Source organism: Fistularia commersonii, chromosome 7 (genome assembly GCF_037954325.1).
Source record: "Fistularia commersonii isolate RoL2024-O1a breed Wild chromosome 7, RoL_Fcom_v1.0, whole genome shotgun sequence".
Classification (NCBI taxonomy): domain Eukaryota; kingdom Metazoa; phylum Chordata; class Actinopteri; order Syngnathiformes; family Fistulariidae; genus Fistularia; species Fistularia commersonii.
The window spans coordinates 2,088,369-2,107,731 of NC_141290.1; the positions used below are offsets into that span (position 1 = coordinate 2,088,369).

The following is a 19,363-nucleotide window of genomic DNA, read 5'->3' on the forward strand; positions in this document are numbered from 1 at the left end:
TTGTACTTCGATACATATATTTATTTGTGAACATACCTTTAATTTCAGATCTTTCCGAGCAGCTCCGGGGTAACTTTTTTTTTTCTTTTCTCCTCAAATTAAAAGGTATTTCTGGAAAGCCAAGTCCGAGTGATATCGGGGTACTTATGGTAATAGTTTGCTGCTTTTTCTGCAGGTAATACTCCTTTTTTTCCCTGGAATATCAACACGCAATAAGGTCTTTCTTGTGTCTGCGTGGCGGTTTCGACAAAGATAAATTACGGAGAGGCTTCCCGACGGTGACGATGATGACAAAGTGCTTGGAAATAGGGAGAAATTCACAAGAAAGGGTGAGGAGTTCTGTGGGAACCAGGGGGGTATCTATGATGTCGACGCTTCTCAGAATAGCTCCGTAACGTCGATGTCGGGCCGGGAGAGGAACTCGGTGATTGAACTCGGCGCTAGCAGGTGCTTCTTGCTACTTTCGCTTCTGCGTTCAGTTCACACCACGCAATACGTGCTTCTCTAACAGTGGATGTGGGTGAAATTAAATGCCAGGTGTCGTTTCTGCTTTTTTGCAAACGTCTCATTAATGACATTGTGTGTAAATAAAGTGACACGCTTCGGGATTCGAGTGCCGTTTTGTACGATTCTCATCAGGAGTTTTAGGAGGTGGTGTTTCTCCATCCAATCAAATCCTTATTTTGCGCTCCACAGTGCAGCCAGACGGATAGAAGACAGAAAAATACATATATATGTGTGTGTGTGTGTGTGTGTGAGTGTATGTATACGCTACGCCGACCACATCCAGCTCTAACATCTCCCTGAAATCTGATATCATATCTATATATCTGCAGATAAATAAATATAAATGCACATATACAAACCCCATTCCACTCGTCTATTGTATACATATACACAAAAAAAAACACATATACAAATATATATTTATATATATACATGTTACCTTGACAGCACCCAGCTCTGCAAAGCAAATCCCAGTCTTGTACTTCATATATATGTATATGAAGATATATGTATGTATATAAACACGTATGTTATACATTTCCCCAAACCCATTCCAATTTTTGTCTCACATATATAGATATATATTTTATATATATGTATATATACATATATATAAAACATTACCCCAAACCTGAAGCCACAGTTCTCTATTCTACCTCACATATATATATTTTAAAAAAATCATATATATATATTATATGTATACAAATCGATGGCTGGAGTGCAAAACCTCCCATCTGCAAATTTTTCGATTTTGGGTTTTTGGGATGGGAATTGGAAGATAATCCTGCCCTTTCTTTTGACATCAATGTCACATGACAAAACTCCTATGTGCACAATGAAACAGAAAAAATTAGGAAAAAAAAACAAAAAACACTTCTCTGCATCGTCAGTGGTAAGAATACATGCTTTGTATTTTTAAATTATAACAGAAATATAGTCTGTGAACAATAGCATATTCTTGAATATCTTTAACAAAGACCATACTATAATCAAATGAAACGTTTTTTTCATTAAAAAAAACGTTTTTGTTTTTTTTAAATAGGAGGTTTTGCATTCCAGCCATCGATATGTGTGTGTGTGTGTGTGTGTATATATATATTTTCTTATACACACTATTTCCTTTTCCTCCATGTATAAAACGTTGCGACCACACATCGCTTTCATTTCCCGGAAGTCGTGTCCAAATCCCCGGATGTAATCCGATACACACAGAACTTTATTTCTTTTATTCGTTTTGTTCGTTTACCGCTGTTCGCTTTCAATCTTTTTTTTGTTTTATTTTTTTATGAATGAAAACACATCGCGAGACATCGTACGTGTGTGTGTGTGTGTGTGTGTGGGTGGGTGGGTGTAATTCCACTTTCCACCACTAGGGGGACCAAAGAGCATCCTGCAGGAAGCCCAGCCTCTCTCTCTCTTTTCTCTCTTTTCTCTCTCTCTCTCTCTTTCACGCAACATAAAGGCGACATCCACTCCACGACGCTGCTGCAGAACTCTCTCCCCACGCACGGATCCACGCAGAGTGGAGGGGAGGGGATGGACGTCGCGTCACGGGGGGAGGGGGTTTGATCCTCCTTTTTTTTTTTTTTTTTTTCCTCTCCACTTCCGGCTGCCTCCCCCTCTCTCTTTTTTTTTTCCTCCTTTCCCTCCCGTCGTTTTTTCTCGCTGAAATCTGACACAACAACCGGCATCTTTTTTTCTTTTTTTTTTTTTTTTTAACCCCCTCCTCCTTCTTCTCCTTCTTCTTCTTCTTCTCCTCCTCCTCCTGTAGTTTTGGATGGGCCCCTTCCAAACAGCATCCGGAGAGAAGAAGCTCCTCAGATGCCTCCAACTTCGAGCCGGAGGGACATCCCGTAACCCCACAACCCCCGACGCGCACACGCACACGCACGTCCCCCACGCTACTTTTATGAGAACGGAAGTCTCGAGAGAAGAAAGGTGATCACACGGGATCATGGCAGCCGTCCTGTCGGCGGACGAGGAACAGGTAGGCCCGACCTTCTTCTTCTTCTTCTTCTTGTGCTTTATGTGGTGCGTGTGCGTGTGAGCGCGACCCCCCCCCCCACACACACACATCTCTCACACGCACACACACCTTCCTCCTCGAATGCGGAGCGGAAATAACGCATCGTTTCTGGCGCATTTTTTTATTTTGCACCGGTTGCATCACCGCTTCCGGTTCCCCTGCGTGACGGTCACGCATGGATTTAACAAAAAAAAAAACACGCTGTCACGGTTCCACATCACCCACCCTCTTCCACGCCCCCCCCCCCCCCCCCCCCCCCCCACACACACACACACACATCCATTCAGGAATGCCGTGAAAGCTTTACGTGGATTTCACGTCACGCCGGAACCATGGGTTTTAACCCCGTGTAATGTAGGTCACGCACTGACCGAGATGTGTTTATTTGTTTAGATTTTTATTCCTTTTGTTTCCAGTTGTTTTCCAAAAGTTGTTTTCACCTTCAATTTGTGATTATTTTCTTTTTTTTTTTCTCCCATTTTTGCATTTATGCCGCTCTCCGCTGCAAATGTGTATTTTTTTAAAAGTCATCCGTTCATTCATTCATTGTTTGTACGCTGATCCTGCAGTCAGGGTTGTGTGTGTGTGTGTGTGTGTATGTGTTGGGGGGGGTCTATCCCGGCTGTGATTGGACGAGAGTCGGGGTTCACCCTGTCAATCACAGGGCTGCGTGTCGAGTCAAACATCCATTCACCCGCTCATTCACTCGCGCTACAGAGTTATGCTAACTCACTCACTTTTATGTCATGTAGCGACAAATATCCATTCACCCTCTCATTCACTCATGCTACAGAGCAATGCTAACTCGCTCATTCTCTTGTCATGCAGCGACAGACATCCATTCACCCTCTCATTCACTCATGCTACAAAGTTATGCTAACTCGCTCATTCTCATGTCATGTAGAGACAAACGTCCATTCACCCTCTCATTCACTCGTGCTACAGAGCAATGCTAACTCGCTTATTCTCGTGTCATGTAGCGACAAACATCCATTCACCCTCTCATTCACACGTTGTACAGAATTATGCTAACTCACTCATTCTTATGTCATGTCGCGACAAAACATCCGTTCACACTTGCTACAGAGGTATGCTAATTCGCTCATCCTCTTGTGATGTAGCGACAAGCGTGCATTCACCCTCTCATTCACTCGTTCGACAGAGGTATGCTAACTCTCTTGTTCTATGTCATGTAGCGACAAACATCCATTCACCCTCTCATTCACTCGCGCTACAGAAGTTTGCTAACTCGCTCATGTAGCAACAAATATCCATTCACCCTCTCATTCACACATCGCATACAGACGTACAACTATTCATTTGCTCATTCACATGTTTTGGCAACGTAGTGTCTCCAGTGAAGCTCCTGCATGTGTTTGGACTGTGTGAGGAACCTGGAGAACCCTGAAGAACCCCACGTAGACACGTGGAGAATGTGGAGAACCACCCCTTAGATCCTCTCCTGTGAGAATCCAACTCAGTGCCGTCCAACGTGGAAGTTATGGAGCTTCTCCGAGAAGCGTCTAGATCAGAAATATCGTCATAATCGGACTATCGAGCACATCTGAACATTAGCCGCACCGGCTAGCTGATCGCTATCTTCCTCCAAGGCGCTAAAACAAGTAAAGCCGTCTTTTTTTCCGTGTCGGAATTGAACGCCCTCAGAATTTCACGGTCTTTTCATCGGCCCGACGTGACGAGGCTAAAGCTAGTTAGCCCAAACACATCCACAAAGTAGCCACATCGTTGTTGAGGCGAGAGAAATAGAGGATATAAGCTATATCCTTCCTGGTTGCATGCTAACTCCTCGTCCCGTCTTTTAAGGGACGTTGGTCCATCATCGTGAGGCCGTTGCGTATTTTTTCGCCGGTGTCGAGTAACCCGGAGAACCCTGAGGAGAACGTGGAGGCCTCGTTGTTGTTGTGAAGCGGGAACTCTAACCTTACGCCTGCTGAAACCAGAAATAAATCCCGTCTTAATTGGGCTTTCGCTAATCCCGGTTCCTGAAATTAGCCGTCCGTTTCCCCTCCCCGATGTCCCGCCGGATCTCCATCCAACCACTTCCCGGTCGGACACCGGCGGTCCTCCTTGTTTTTCTCGCCGTAAACGTGACTCAGGTTTTCTGAACGTCGTCGGAATCCCATCAGAGAATTGACCCCGGTTCGGTTTCCCGGCACTTCCTGCTAGAACAATAGATGGAAAGTGCCGTTAAAAGCTCTAACGGCGACCCGGCGGTTACGAGGAGCCGCCGTGCTCCACAGGGTTACTCCAGGTCCATCATCTCGCCATCTTTGAATTCCACTTCCATTACTTGAGGTGACGATATAAACAAAGTCGCATCTGCGTCCGTCTGACGGCGCCGAAAAATGTCCGTTTCTGCTTCGGGGTTGTTTTTAAAAGTTAATTTGCAAGTATTTTTTTAGTACCGTTTTTGCTCAATGAAAGACGTTTATGAGGCGGTAACTGGAACTGGAAGTAATCTATTACAATCATCCTGACGTACGAGTGAACAGGATGAATGTATGCTAAGCTAATGGAGTGGATCAGCATTGAAGTTCATTCATTCATTCATTATCTACATCGCTCATCCTGCAGTCAGGATTGGTGGAGGCCGGAGTCCAACAAACTACGCTGTGATTGGACGAGAGGAAACACACACACACACACACATATATATATATATATTTTTTTTTTTTTAATTTATATACACACACATGGACAAACAACCATTCACTCTCTCGCTTTTAGGTATTAACATAAGACAGTTTATGCTCTTATAAATTTGTAATATAGAAACATATAAACATTCGCTCACTCATTCAAATGCATTCATTCTCATTCCTACGTCGTGTACTGACAGAAAATGATTCACTTGCTCATCCAACCCGCCAAATTATTATTTTTTTGATAATTTAATAAGTATTTTCAATCAGCATTGAATTTGGAAACTCCTTATTTTTTCTTTTTTTTTTTACTTGTTTTTTTAAATCTTGTATGGATGATTACATACAAATTAATGTTGGTACATTTATATGACCATTAATAATTTTAAAGTTGAAATAAAATGACAATATATATTTTAAATCTTGTATGGATGATTACATACAAATTAATGTTGGTACATTTATATGACCATGAATAATTTTAAAGTTGAAATAAAATGACAATATATATATATATATTTTTTAAATCTTGTATGGATGATTACATACGAATTAATGTTGGTACATTTATATGACCATGAATAATTTTAAAGTTGAAATAAAATGACAATATATATATATATATTTTTTAAATCTTGTATGGATGATTACATACGAATTAATGTTGGTACATTTATATGACCATTAATAATTTTAAAGTTGAAATAAAATGACAATATATATATATATATATATATATTTTAAATCTTGTATGGATGATTACATACGAATTAATGTTGGTACATTTATATGACCATGAATAATTTTAAAGTTGAAATAAAATGACAATATATATATATATATTTTTTAAATCTTGTATGGATGATTACATACAAATTAATGTTGGTACATTTATATGACCATGAATAATTTTAAAGTTGACATAAAATGACAATTTTTTTCTTTTTTTTTTTTTTTTTATATTTCAATTTTATTTTGTTCCAATAGCGTGACACTTAGTTGGCCAGCGCTTAAAAATTAAGAAATCTAGTCCCGGCAGCTAAAATGAATCGCCCACCCTCGGTGTCTCCAGTGAAGTGTGTTTTGGATGGTGTGAGGAACCCTGAGGAACCCTGAGGAGAACATGGAGAACCCACAGATGAATCCCCTCCTGTGGGAATCCAAGCTTCTCCGAGAAGCTCCGTTTTTTTTTTTTTTTTTCCTCGTTATCGAGTCCCGTGATCGTCCGAGATGAAAATCCGCGACGTGGAAATAATTTCTGGTGGCGATGGTGAGCTCATGAACTCCTGCATCTCCTGCATCTCCTGCAGCATCTGGCCGGCAGCGAGTCTTATCTGCCTCCTCCATTTCCTGTGTGAGCTTCGGGCCTCGCTCGGGCACCGGACGCCCTTATTACATCCACAGCCTGTGTGTGTGTGTGTGTGTGTGTGTGTGTGTGTGTGTGTGTGTGTGCGCCGCTCTCTCGGGAACATGCAGGAGTGTAGTGGAACTTCATTCTGGAAGCAGCTGCTAAAAGCATTTCCACTGGATGCTGGGGGTGGAGTGTGTGTGTGTGTGTGTGTGTGCGTGTGTGTGTGTGTGTGTGTGGACCATGTGTTGCAAAGAGAAACTGTGTGTTTTGCAAAGTGTGTGTGTACACCCTGTGTTGCAGAAAGGAACTGTGGGTGTGAGTACCATGTGTTGTGAAGAGAAAATGTGTGTGTGTGTGTGTACACAGTGTTTTACAAAGTGTGTGTGTGTGTACCATGTGTTGTGAAGAGAAAATGTGTGTGTGTGTGTGTGTGTGTTGCATAGAGAAACTGTGTTTTTGTGTTTGTGGGTGTGTGTGTACCCTGTGTTGCAAAAAAAAGACTGAGTGTGTGTGTGTGTGTGTGTGTGTGGATCCTGTGTCGCAAAGAGAAACTGGGTCCGTGTGTGTGTGTGCGTGTATGTGTGTGTGTGTGGACCATGTGTTGCAAAGAGAAACTGTGTGTTTTGCAAAGTGTGTGTGTGTACCCTCTGTTGCAAAAGAAACTGTGTGTGTGTTTGCCATGTGTTGTGAAGAGAAAGTGTGTGTGTGTGTGTGTGTACACAGTGTTTTACAAAGTGTGTGTGTGCTTGTGTGTGTACCATGTGTTGTGAAGAGAAAGTGTGTGTGTGTATGGACCATGTGTTGCATAGAGAAACTGTATTTTTGATTTTTGCGTTTGTGTGCGTGGACCCTGTGTTGCAAAGAGAAACTGTGTGTGTGTGTGTGTGTGTGTGTGTGTGTGTGTGTGTGTGTGTGTGTGTGTGTGTGTTTACTCCCAGGACACGGTAGTGTAAGAGAAAGGGTGACATGGTTGTTGACTTCCTGTTTGGAAGTCAAGTCGCCGGCGCCGGCGACAATGAAGGAAATAAATAAACTAAAATAGGTCGGATATGTTAATAAGTGAATGAACGGTGGTATTTTGGGAGAAGACGAGCGAATGAGAGGGTGAATCAACGGTTGCATGTTTGTGTGTCACGTGTGAACGGGTGCGTGTTCTTTAAAATCTATCTAATTCACCAGCCGTGTTAAAGGCTCTGTTCGGTAAAAAAATAACATTTCCGTATGTATTTAATTAACTCTTTTTGATTTAAAAAATAATAATATTAATTTTAAATAATTAAAAAATGATATTTTAATCTAATGTAATGTATTTAATTAACTCTTTTTGATTTAAAAAATATTAATTTTAAATAATTTAAAAAATGATATTTGAATTTAATGTAATGTATTTAATTAACTCTTTTTGATAAAAAAAATAATATTAATTTTAAATAATTAAAAAATGACATTTTAATGTAATGTATTTAATTAACTCTTTTTGATTTAAAAAAAATATTAATTTTAAATAATTTAAAAAATGATATTTAAATTTAATGTAATGTATTTAATTGACTCTTTTTGATTAAAAAAATGATATTAATTTTAAATAATTTAAAAATGATATTTTAATTTAATGTAATGTATTTAATTAACTCTTTTTGATGAAAAAAATATGTTAATTTTAAATAATTTAAAAATGATATTTTAATGTAATGTATTTAATTAACTCTTTTTGATGAAAAAAATATGTTTATTTTAAATAATTTAAAAATGATATTTTAATTTAATGTAATGTATTTAATTAACTCTTTTTGATTAAAAAAATATGTTAATTTTAAATAATTTAAAAAATGATATTTGAATTTAATGTTATGTATTTAATTGCCTCTTTTTGATAAAAAAAATAATATTAAATTTAAATAATTTAAAAATGATATTTTAATGTAATGTTATGTATTTAATAAATGGTAAAAAAAAATCTGCGTTAATATTAAATGTTACAATATGGACATCTGCGGCTTATACATAAGTACAGCCTATATATGAACATGTATATATATTTAGTTATTTTTATCCGGTGCGGCTTATACTCAGGTGCGCTCAATAGTCCAGAAATGTCCAGCTACAAACCCTATTGAATAGTATAATTGGTATATGAATGAATTAATGTGTTATAGTCATTTTTGGTGGTTTAATACAAATATAAAAACCTACAATATGCTTGGACTTTGGGCAGTAAAATGGTTACAACTCTTGATTTATGTTTGGATAATTGGTGGATTCTTGTGGAAATCTTCTTGTCGTGGACTTGAATTTCTCCACTGGAAGACGTTTCACCCTTTATCCCAGAGGTTTCTTCACTTTCCCTTCACCCTCCAAACAATCAGGAAAGACCCACCACCTAAACCAGGATCCGGTACTTTCCACATGAGCCTCAGTCCATCGGGGTCCTTTGTTTGGCTTTACCTTTTCACATTCCAATCCAGGTGATCCCGCAAGAGTCTCTTTAGTCCCCAACGAACGGCACCCCTGTTAGCATAACAACCTCCCTTAGCATAACAACCGCCCTTAGCCCGAGTGTCTGACCATCAACTCTCCCATTTACATAACAAGCCACCGTACTCTAGATAAGGGGTGTCAAATGTTCGGCCCGCCGGCTGGTACCGGAAAAAAAAAAATCATAAAAATCTGTATTGTCTGCTCGGGGGTGCACTGTTTTAGTCAGTTTTAGCAACATGGCGCAACATTTGAAGCTAACAGCAGCAATGCAGCTTCTTGTAAATAGCTTTTTTTTTTGTTAGAAATGCACCTGCTTTTCCGTTGGACCCTCATCAGCAAGATGTCATTGTCAGAAAAAAAAGAGTAAAGTGGACTTTACGTTGAGTGTAGAGTTTTCCAAGAAAAAAGGGACCACTTTGTTGGTTAAAAAGGAACTTGTATGCTCGGTGTGGATGCAGCTAGTTTTGCTGCCACTATGAGAAAAATAGGACAAAATGAACGGGGAACTGAGGAGACGGAACTGAGGCATAGTCTTGTTGAAATGGCACTTACTTTTCTACACGAGTCTCAAGTTGTTCGTCGTGTATTTTTTTTAAAGGAACAGTTCTTTACATATACAGATTCTTCTCATTTACCTGTTCTCCTTTACACTGAAACAAATAAAAAATCAGGACTTAGTGTTACTTTGAGGTAATAAAGCTTGGCCCGGCCCCCTTGACATCAAATTCGGTCATATGTGGTCCCTGGACCCCAAATGAGTTTGACACCCCTGATCTAGACCCACCCGCAACTCTGGACGTTATATTGGGAAACTCCCCATAGGTCATTAAAATTGAAGAAGCCTCTGGGATGAGGGCCGAAACATCTTCAAGTGAAGATCTACAAGTCCGGTTGCCACAACAAGTAGAGTAGTAGTAGAGATTCTTTATTGATCCTGAAGGAAATGAAGGTGTCTAGTCTAGCATACATGTTATACTCAATGCACAGATTTTGCACACAGAAAAGAAAATTATAATATTAATAATCCAACGAGGGTGGAAAAGTGTCCTGATAAGGTGTCTTGCAGTTTCCAAGTTGGGAGGGTTCATGCAGCCCAGCTCGTTATGCTCAACTCCTTTTGGATGCCCTTGAACAACTGTATGGCCTTGGGGACAAAGGACCTCCACAGCATGTATGTCCTAAAGGAAAGGGACTGGAGTCTGTAGCTGAACCTCTTCTTCTTCTTCTTCTTCTTCTTCTTCTTCTTCTTCTTTCGGCTTTTCCCGTCAGGTGTCGCCACAACGAGTCAACCATCTCCATCTAACCCTATTCTCTGGATCCTCCTCTCTCACACCAACTACCTTCATATCTTCTCTCACCACGTCCATAAATCTTCTCTTTGGTCTTCCTCCAGACCTCTTGCCTCTCCTGTCCATGACCCAACCATCTCAGTCTGGCTTCTCTGACCATCTCTTCAAAACATCTAACATGTGCTGTTCCTCTGATAGACTCATTCCTGATCCTCTCCATCCTGGTCACTCCCAAAGAGAACCTCAACATCTTCATCTCTGCAACCTCTAGTTCTGCCTCCTGTCTTTTGGTCATTCTTACTGTTTCCAGTCCATGCAGCATCGCTGGTCTCACCACTGTCTTGTACACCTTTCCTTTTATTCTGGCTGATGTTCTTCTATCTCTTCGTACCCCTGACACTTTTCTCCACCCATTCCAACCTGCTTGGACCCGTCTCTTCACCTCTTTTCCACACTCTCCTACACTCTGGACTGTTGACCCTAAGTACCTGAAATCCTCCAGCTTCTTGATCTCCACTCCCTGTAGCCTCACCGTTCCACCCGAGTTCCTCTCATTCACACCCATATATTCCGTCTCGCTGCGACTAACTTTCATTCCTGTAGCTGAACCAGCTCCTCTGATTGGTGAAGATGGTTTGCAGGGGGCGGCGGTCACTGTGCCGAGTAGAGTGCATCCTGCTCAGGGTCTTCCTCTCGGTTGTTGTGGTGAGACTCCTTGCCCATCGCAGACCCTGCCCTCCTCACCAGTCTGCCCGGACATCCAGCATCTCTTTTTCTAGAACCCCGACATACCACCCATGGAAGTGCACACTGGCCATAACGGACGGGGTAGAACATCAGCAGGAGTTTGTTGCAGACATGGAAGGACCTCAGGCTCCTGTGGAAGTAGACCCTGCTCTGCCCTTTCTAGTAGAGTACATCTGAACTCACCATGACTCGTATGACTTAGAACCTCCACGGACATAATCGGTGGATGTTTGATCACCTGAAGTAACCTGATGCTGCAAATGTATTCGATAAAATCAATAATAATAAGAATGATAACCTTAAAAGATTATTGTCTTGCGCGGCACTGATTGGTTTCCTGATGTCCAGGGACTTTTTTTGCAACTTTACCGTCTTTCCAGCGAGTACTTCCCAACTTTTTTTTTTTTTTTTTTTTTTTTTGGACACTGGGATCAGAAGCTTGTCAAAGCCCGCTTGCTTCGGCGCGATCCGAATACCCCCGAAAGAACGGTGGATTGGTTTATCGCCGGGAAGTCAGGAACCCTCGTAAAGGAACAACCTGGGAGGCCGGGAAGTAGACTGTTTCCGGAACAAGCAAAAATGCGGAAATAATAAGATCTGTGATGTTAAGTTCTACTTTTTACCTCTGTCGTCACCGCAGTCAGCCGACGCTCGGCCCGGTCGAGTGTTTTTTTTTTTTTTTTTTTTTTTGAATCATCCAGAACTTCAGGGAAACAGGAGCGGGTCAGGCAAATATTTATGCGTCCCGGTGGAATTGAATAAGTAACTCCTCCGCAGTGACTCTTCCACTGCAGTGCTGCGCGCTTGTCATGAAAAACAAATCGGTCCATCCTCGAATTCCGCTCCTGCGGATGTGGCCCCGAGTGCAGAGAAACCAAACACGACCGGCTTCTCTCGGAACAGAGGGTCACTGCCTGGAGTTGGCAGGCTCTCCTTAAAAGGCTAAAAGGGAGCGAGCAGCTGTCAAGACACTGGGATCTTGGAAACGCGAGCGTACCTGACAGCCATCTGACAGGAAGTTATCTTTGGCAAGCGCTAAAGGATCGCCGCGACAACAAAGACCGCTCAGTTCGATCCAAGAGAGGCGGCGCTCTTTTCGGTATGCTCCTTGCGGTATGCCCTTTGCGGTATGCTCGATGCGGCGTTTCGCCTTCCGACGCCGCGTACGTCTCGGGTTCGGGGTTCTCGCGTCAGATTATTTGACAAGTCGGAAAGTCTCGTTCAAGGCCGCACGCCGACGTCTTCCTGTCCGCCAAGATGCCCACAAGTTGACACATGACCTTGCTCGTTTCCTCCGGGCCTCTTCCTTCCTCCCATGTGACGCTGACTAGAAACATGAGCAAAGTCTTTTTGGAAGTAATTCACTTTGGATCCCATTTCTGGCAGCGGCTCTGTCATCTCCTCGGACAGATTAGACGCTCCACGTCGACGCAAATTTGGCCTATTACGTGACGTAACGTTCACGGAGCTGCCGCCGGAGACGACGGAAAAGGCCGACGGAGGACAAGGCTCTGAGCGCTTTTCAAAAGCAGAACAAGCAGAAACCTTGTATTTATTTACCATCAGAATTACTTCCCTTCCACGCGAGCCGCAAAGTGTAAATACGGGCGTCGGACCGGGTTCTTGTTTCGTACCCAGATGTAAACAGGCCATCAGATCTCGGCGACAACTTGGAACTGTGAAAAAGACCCACGCTGTGAAAGCGCCCTGGGTGTCCGATGTACTTGCAGAGCAGCATTCCTTGGTCAGTGAAGCACAACTAGCTTTTTGAAGATACCCAAGGTACAAAGTCAATGGCTCAGAGGAAGCAGTACAAAGTACATTACAATGCCAGGAGTTTTGCAAGTGCCTCGTTCCAAACTTCCATTTGTTGCCAGTCGCCCGGGGAGGGGGCAGGAGTTGTACTCTTAATTTCCGGACTAAAAGCTGCTACTTTTTTTCACAGGCTTTGAAAACTGCGGCTTAAACAACGATGTGGCTAATTTATGGATTTTTTTTTGGGAGGGTTTAAAGAGCTACACGCCGCCAAAATATTTAGCGTCGTCACATCGGACCAGTGAAATTCTGAGGCCGTTCAATTCCGACACAGAAGAAGACTACTTTAAAGACCGAGTTAGCAATCAGCTAACAGCTACAAAGTATTTCTGTGTAAAACATTATGTTACAACAGACTAGAAATGCACACATATATTTATTTGTTTTTAGCCGGCAGAGATTATATTCAGATGTGCTCAACAGTCCAGAAGATATAATTATACCAAATATATTGCTATTTGCTTTAAAAGTTTTTATCCATTTTCTTTAAGTCCGCTTTATTTAGGAAATGATTCAGAGCATGGGTTTGCCTTATTTTATTATTTTTTTTAATCTTTTTTTTTTTTTTTTTTTTTTTTTAGGAAAATTGCTGATTCACGCAAATAAGCGTTTTGTGTTTTGTGTTTTGTTTTTTTTTTGCTCTGGGTTTGTTTCCTAAATGGGGGCCATTGTCTCTTTGTTTTCATATGACATATACAGGACTGTCTCAGAAAAATTAGAATATTGTGATAAAGTTCTTTATCTTCTGTAATGCAATTGAAAAAACAAAAATTACTTTTTCATGATATTCTAATTTTTGAGATAGGATTTTGGATTTTTCTTAAGATGTAAGCCATAATCAGCAATATTCAAAATAATAACAGGCTTGCAATATTTCTGTTGATTTGTAATGAATCCAGAATGTATGATATTTTTGTTTTTGTAATTGCATTACAGAAAATAAAGAACTTTATCACAATATTCTTATTTTCTGAGACAGTCTTGTCGAGACATACAATAATTCATCAGCCGTGTAACATGCACTTTTACACGGAAAACTGTTACGGAAAAAAGCATGTCCAGTACGTATTTGTGGATGTTTTTATTAAACTCCTTTTTTTAAAAAATGTATTTACTTTCATAATTTTCATAATAATTTAAAATATTTTAAAAATAATACATTTTTAATTTAGTAAAAAAAAAAAAAATCTATTTAAATGCTTGGGAAATTATTTTGCAGCAGCAAGACACACAAGGACAAGACAAGGACTAGCTTAAAATACGATAAAAAAAAAAAAAGAATTAAAAAATAAATAAAATCTTAAGTTTGAAAGTATAATCTGTAAAAAGATATACATATATTTTTTTGAGTTAAGTTTCTACACACAGAAATAATTAATGAGCAAAGTGGTGATTTGAAGCAGCACGCTAACCGATTCGATACGTCTATTTATTTATTTTTAGCCGTTGAGGCTTATATGACGGAAATGACATCAGTTTAAGACGCTACTCATTCTCATATTTATTTTCGGTCTCAGGCAAATTTAATCCGCTGGATCGCCGGATAGCGCGGGATTCGGAGCGACGAAGCGGTTCGGGGATCTCGCTCAAGGACACTTGGTCATTGTATCCGGCCGGACGTCTTCCGTTAGCGAGCCGTGCTACAGGGCAACTTCCCTGTAGCACGGCTTGCTAACGGAAGACGTCCGGTATGTCACCGTTCTTTGCACGATCGGGTGCGAATGGGACTCGAGGCGGCTTTAGCAGCGTTTACTAGCTTTGTGAAACAACTCTGGATGCGTGCAGAGATGAACTGTTGCACAACGCTCACCACCAGACCATAGAGGTATTTTAATGGCCCGTGATCCAGCGCTGTCACGTAGCACACCCTTAGCCTTCAGCGCTCAGAGAGAGGCGTATTGACGGAACGCGACGATCCATCAGAGGCAAACGCCATGCATTTGGTTACACTTGAAGACGGATGATGTCACAGCGCCGCACTCCAAAATAAACCGAAGAGAAGACGACTAATAAATGATAATGATAATAATAATACATGGGATTTTTATAGCGCTTTTCATGACACTCATAGACGCTTCACAAGTAAAAAAAAACAGAAGGAATAGAACATACACAGAATTATTGGGAAGAAGTCCAAATTGCAGAGTGTGGCGATGAGCGCCAGTCCAGGGACGAGCTGGAGGAGCTTCGCCGGTGAGCAGCTGAGTGTCGTGCTGCTGTGAGGAGGCAAGTGCTGGAGCTGGATGTCGGAGATGGATTTTTGGTGGAGGGAAAGATGGTGGAGCAGGAGGAGGTTTTGAGAGGCTAGCCGGCTAGCTAGCCAGCCAGTCAGCCAGCTCAGGTCACCGTCGAGATCCAGAGTTTCGAGAGGCTAGCCGGCGAGCTAGCCAGCCAGCCAGCCTGCTCAGGTTGCCGTCGAGATCTGGAGTTTTGAGAGGCTAGCCGGCGAGCTAGCCAGCCAGCCAGCCTGCTCAGGTTGCCGTCGAGATCTGGAGTTTTGAGAGGCTAGCCGGCTAGCTAGCCAGCCAGTCAGCCAGCTCAGGTCACCATCGAGATCCAGAGTTTCGAGAGGCTAGCCGGCTAGCTAGCCAGCCAGCCAGCCTGCTCAGGTTGCCGTCGGGATCTGGAGTTTTGAGAGGCTAGCCGGCGAGCTAGCCAGCCAGTCAGCCAGCTCAGGTCACCATCGAGATCCAGAGTTTCGAGAGGCTAGCTGGCTAGCTAGTTAGCCAGCCAGCCTGCTCAGGTCGCCGTCGGGATCTGGAGTTTTGTGAGGCTAGCTAGCCAGCCAGCCTGCTCAGGTCGGCAAGCTAGTTTGGTAGCTTGCTGGAGACTGTCCAGGTGAGCCTTTGTCTTTGGTTTGGTTGATTGGTAGGAGAGCGGGAAGCGGCAGCCAAATGCACTAGCGTCCTCCCGCCCGCCATCTTGCCAAAAAAAAAATCACCTGGGTGTAAATAAAGTGTTTTTACCTCCTCCTTGCGCCGTTTCGAACTCCGTTAGCCGTTAGCTGCCTTCGAACATGCCCCTCCGCGGCGTAGCAAGCCAGAAGAGCCTCCTCGGTGCAACCGTCGGGCACAACGGTTTTTAAAAATGGCGCAACGCGGTCCACAAGACGGAACCGGTAACAGGAACGGCTTAAGATTTAGGAATATCTACTTAGCATGAGTTACTAAGGAACTGCAAAAACACCGTGCCTTAGCGTCGGAGCTCAGATGGCCTCAGGACTCCACGGTACCTCTGCACCAAGAAACGTCCCGCTTCCTGAAGCCAAAAAACGTTCCCACATGAATCCAAGGGGGAAACCGAATCAACGACACAAATCATTGTCCAAAATTGTTGGTCTCGGCCCATTCGCGTGCTGCTTATTTTTATTTTTGTCATCGCAATTATCATTCTGTTTCCGTTCTTATCCCTGATGTTGTCGTTTTGGTTGCCTATCGTCACCCTTGTTTTTTGTTTTTTTTTTCCATTCTGTCATCCATTGTTATCCTTGACGTTATTGTCGTTCTCTCTTATCGTAATTGTCTCTATCTATATTCATATTTATTGATACTATTACTGTTAAGCTGCTGTAACAAAAGAAATTCCACGATGGGGCTTGATAAAGTTTATCTTTGTCTTATTTTTGGTAAATGAGATGAGATCGACTTTATTTATCCCGAAGGAAATTGTTGTGCCAGAGTTTCAAGCAAAAAAACATAACAGTAATAGATAATAGTAGGAAGGAGGGAGAATAAGAAGTACAATAAAATATAAATTGTCAAGGTTAAGGCTATCAAGTGTTTTAAGGTCTTAAGTACAATTACAAAAGTACAAAATACAAATATTTGTGCAAATGTGCAATATTTCATTTCATAACAGCTAAACTACAATTTTTCCTTTTATCATACTATTGTGCACTCCTTACCTCACTTGTTACTAAGACACTTTATAGTTTCACTGAGACACTTTACAGTTTATTTTTATTTCTAATTCTGCCTTTTTCTTTTTATTATTTATTACCGTTATTTTTTTTTGTAACTGTGGCACAACAATTTCCTTCGGGATTAATAAAGTTGTTCTTATCTTATCTTATATTTATCGATACTATAACCGTTAAGCTGCTGTAACAAAAGAAATTCCACCATGGGGATCAAAAAAGTTAATCTTTGTCTTATTTTTGGTAAACGCTTCACCGTAGGACTGATTTCTGTGTATTCAACGGCGTTCCCGAGTCGGGTTTGGACTCCAAGCCTCTCGGAAGACATCCGCAAATGCCGTTTTTGACGTTTTTTGTTTTTTTTTCCCCCCCGGAGAACCGTATAGGGAAGGTCCTCAGCCCCGTCAGGTGCAGCCGCCCGGCGTCCCTTGCATGCTAAGGCGCTAGAACAGAGCAGAAGCTTCACTCCGCCGCGTCTTTGAAAGCGCTGGCTTTCCAGGGGAGAGACAGTAGCATCCTGTTTTGCAGGACTCGGCACCCGTCAGTGATGGTTTTGTGCTCCTTGAGAAGCCGTGGAATCCCAGGACTGGACTTCCTGTCTCCCATGCACGCCCCGAGAAGCGGAACCCTGTTTTTTTTTTTTTTGAAAGCGCGCGCTTTCACCGCTTCCGCTGTCGCCCTTTTAAACAATTCACCGGGTGCCGGCTCGGGAACTCTTGAGGTCTGCAGGAAGCGCCTGAATGAGCGCCAGCTAAACCGCGTAAGCTAATCCCAAGATGAATGAAAGCCTTAAAAGTTAGCAGAATTTGCACTTACGTCGACTTCGACCATCGTTTCGTGAGCATCTTCCTCACCCCTCCTTCCTGAAACAGAAACAACCTATCTCCCTTTTTTGGAAGGCTGGGGGGTTAATAATCCATGCAATGACAAATTCAGATTTTTATGCTAACTTATGCTAACGTCCCTTAAATGGGACGGTGCTTAACATCCGAACACGATCCGCCCTTGACGGGATCCCAACGTTTCCACCACGTTAGCATTCATAACGTGGGCCGATTTGAAATTGGCCCAACGACGAGCTATCGGTCACGCTGTAATTAGCGTCCTCCCACGGAGCTGGAATGATGGCGCTTCTGTTGGCGTGACAAATTGGAGAAACTTCCAAAACTTGTGTCCCCGGACCCAAGTAGAGCAGGACGCTATAAGAGACATTTCAAACAAACCGTCCACAATCATAAGGCTGACTTTCACTTCCTTAACCCCCGTGATTTCAAGGGTAAGAGCCTCTGTGACCACATCTGCATCTCTTTCAGGCCACCAGGCAGTTTTTGGAGGAAATCAACAAGTGGACCAGTCAACATGGGGTGTCGCCACTGTCCAAGGAATTGGCCATCAAGTTCCTCATGGCGCGCAAGTTCGACGTCCTCCGAGCCATCGAACTCTTCCACAGTTACAGGGTAAGCCCGAACCACGGGGGCGGGGTTAAACTTAACTCAAGCTGAGACATACAAGTCAGGTCCACAAAAAGGACTTGACAAGGAGGCTGGTGTACTGATTTATTGACTGGAATTTTATCATTCTTTTTAAAGCTTCCTGCAACCATTTTGAATGCAAACAAACATTAGCATACTAGCATCACAGTAGAAGGTCCCTGGTTTGAGTCTGACCTTTCGGGCCTTTCTGATAGGACACAGGCTCATGTATGCTCATGTGACTTCCCATCTGTGCTTTACGATGCCAAAACTTCCACTAGAGGGCAGTGCAGAGGTCAGAGTTCACTCCCAAGTTAGCTTTCAGACAATAACAAACGTGGCGTCGGGGGACGAGCTTGTACATTCCAAGAAAGTGACGCAAACGGGGACGATGGAGTCGCTAGCGGACGTTAAACTCGTGTCGGCATGTGGACGAAGGATTCTTTCTCCCCGTGTTGGCTTCTACTTCCCTGTTTTCGAGCGTACGCAACAGTGCCCCCATCACGACTCCGGCGGTACTTCTCCAGCGGCTCGGCATCCGCTAGCTCCCCAAAACCATACAGGAAGGGAACGCAGAGGACGGGCAGAAGGCTCCGTCCGATTTAGCATAAATGAGCCTTAAGCGGTTCAGACAACGGCTGAATGAATGTAAACAACTCCCCCATCCAAAGGTTTGTGTATTTGTAACCGTATTACTCTACAGGAATCGGTTCTACGACTCCCTTTAACCGCCACGAGTGGACTCTTCTGTTACCGACGGCACTGACACGTGGAGTTTCACAGATTCCAATCGTAAAAACGTTCATAGTTGTTCCTATGAGCTCATATACTTTCACAGATGTGCCGTTTTTATACGTCTCTGTTTCTCCGTGACCACAATCTTGTCTCTTGTTTGACTCAGCTCAAAGTCAGGACTGAGTCAGAAGAGTCTTACCTCGGGTGCAGTTAACTCTTGATGTGGCCGCGGGCCAGGAACACTCACGGACGCGGTGCGGTTGGACATTTGAATGCTTTTACATGACTGTCTGGATGGAAGATTTGATGTTACTGCGTTCGAATCTTAAACAAATGAAGATAAATAAACTGTGAAGTCAAG

General features: G+C 42.6%; 1 protein-coding gene across 1 annotated transcript in view; it reads left to right on the forward strand.

Annotated features, from left to right (window-relative positions):
• The first annotated feature begins 2,289 nt into the window (after positions 1-2,289).
• ptpn9a (protein tyrosine phosphatase non-receptor type 9a) overlaps positions 2,290-19,363 on the forward strand; it is a 42,375-nt gene continuing 25,301 nt past the window's right edge. The window contains exons 1-2 of the mRNA XM_086149077.1: positions 2,290-2,497; positions 18,109-18,252. Of these exons, the coding sequence (XP_086005203.1) occupies positions 2,465-2,497; positions 18,109-18,252 (177 nt within the window). The 5' untranslated portion in view covers positions 2,290-2,464. The remainder of the gene's footprint in view (positions 2,498-18,108; positions 18,253-19,363) is intronic.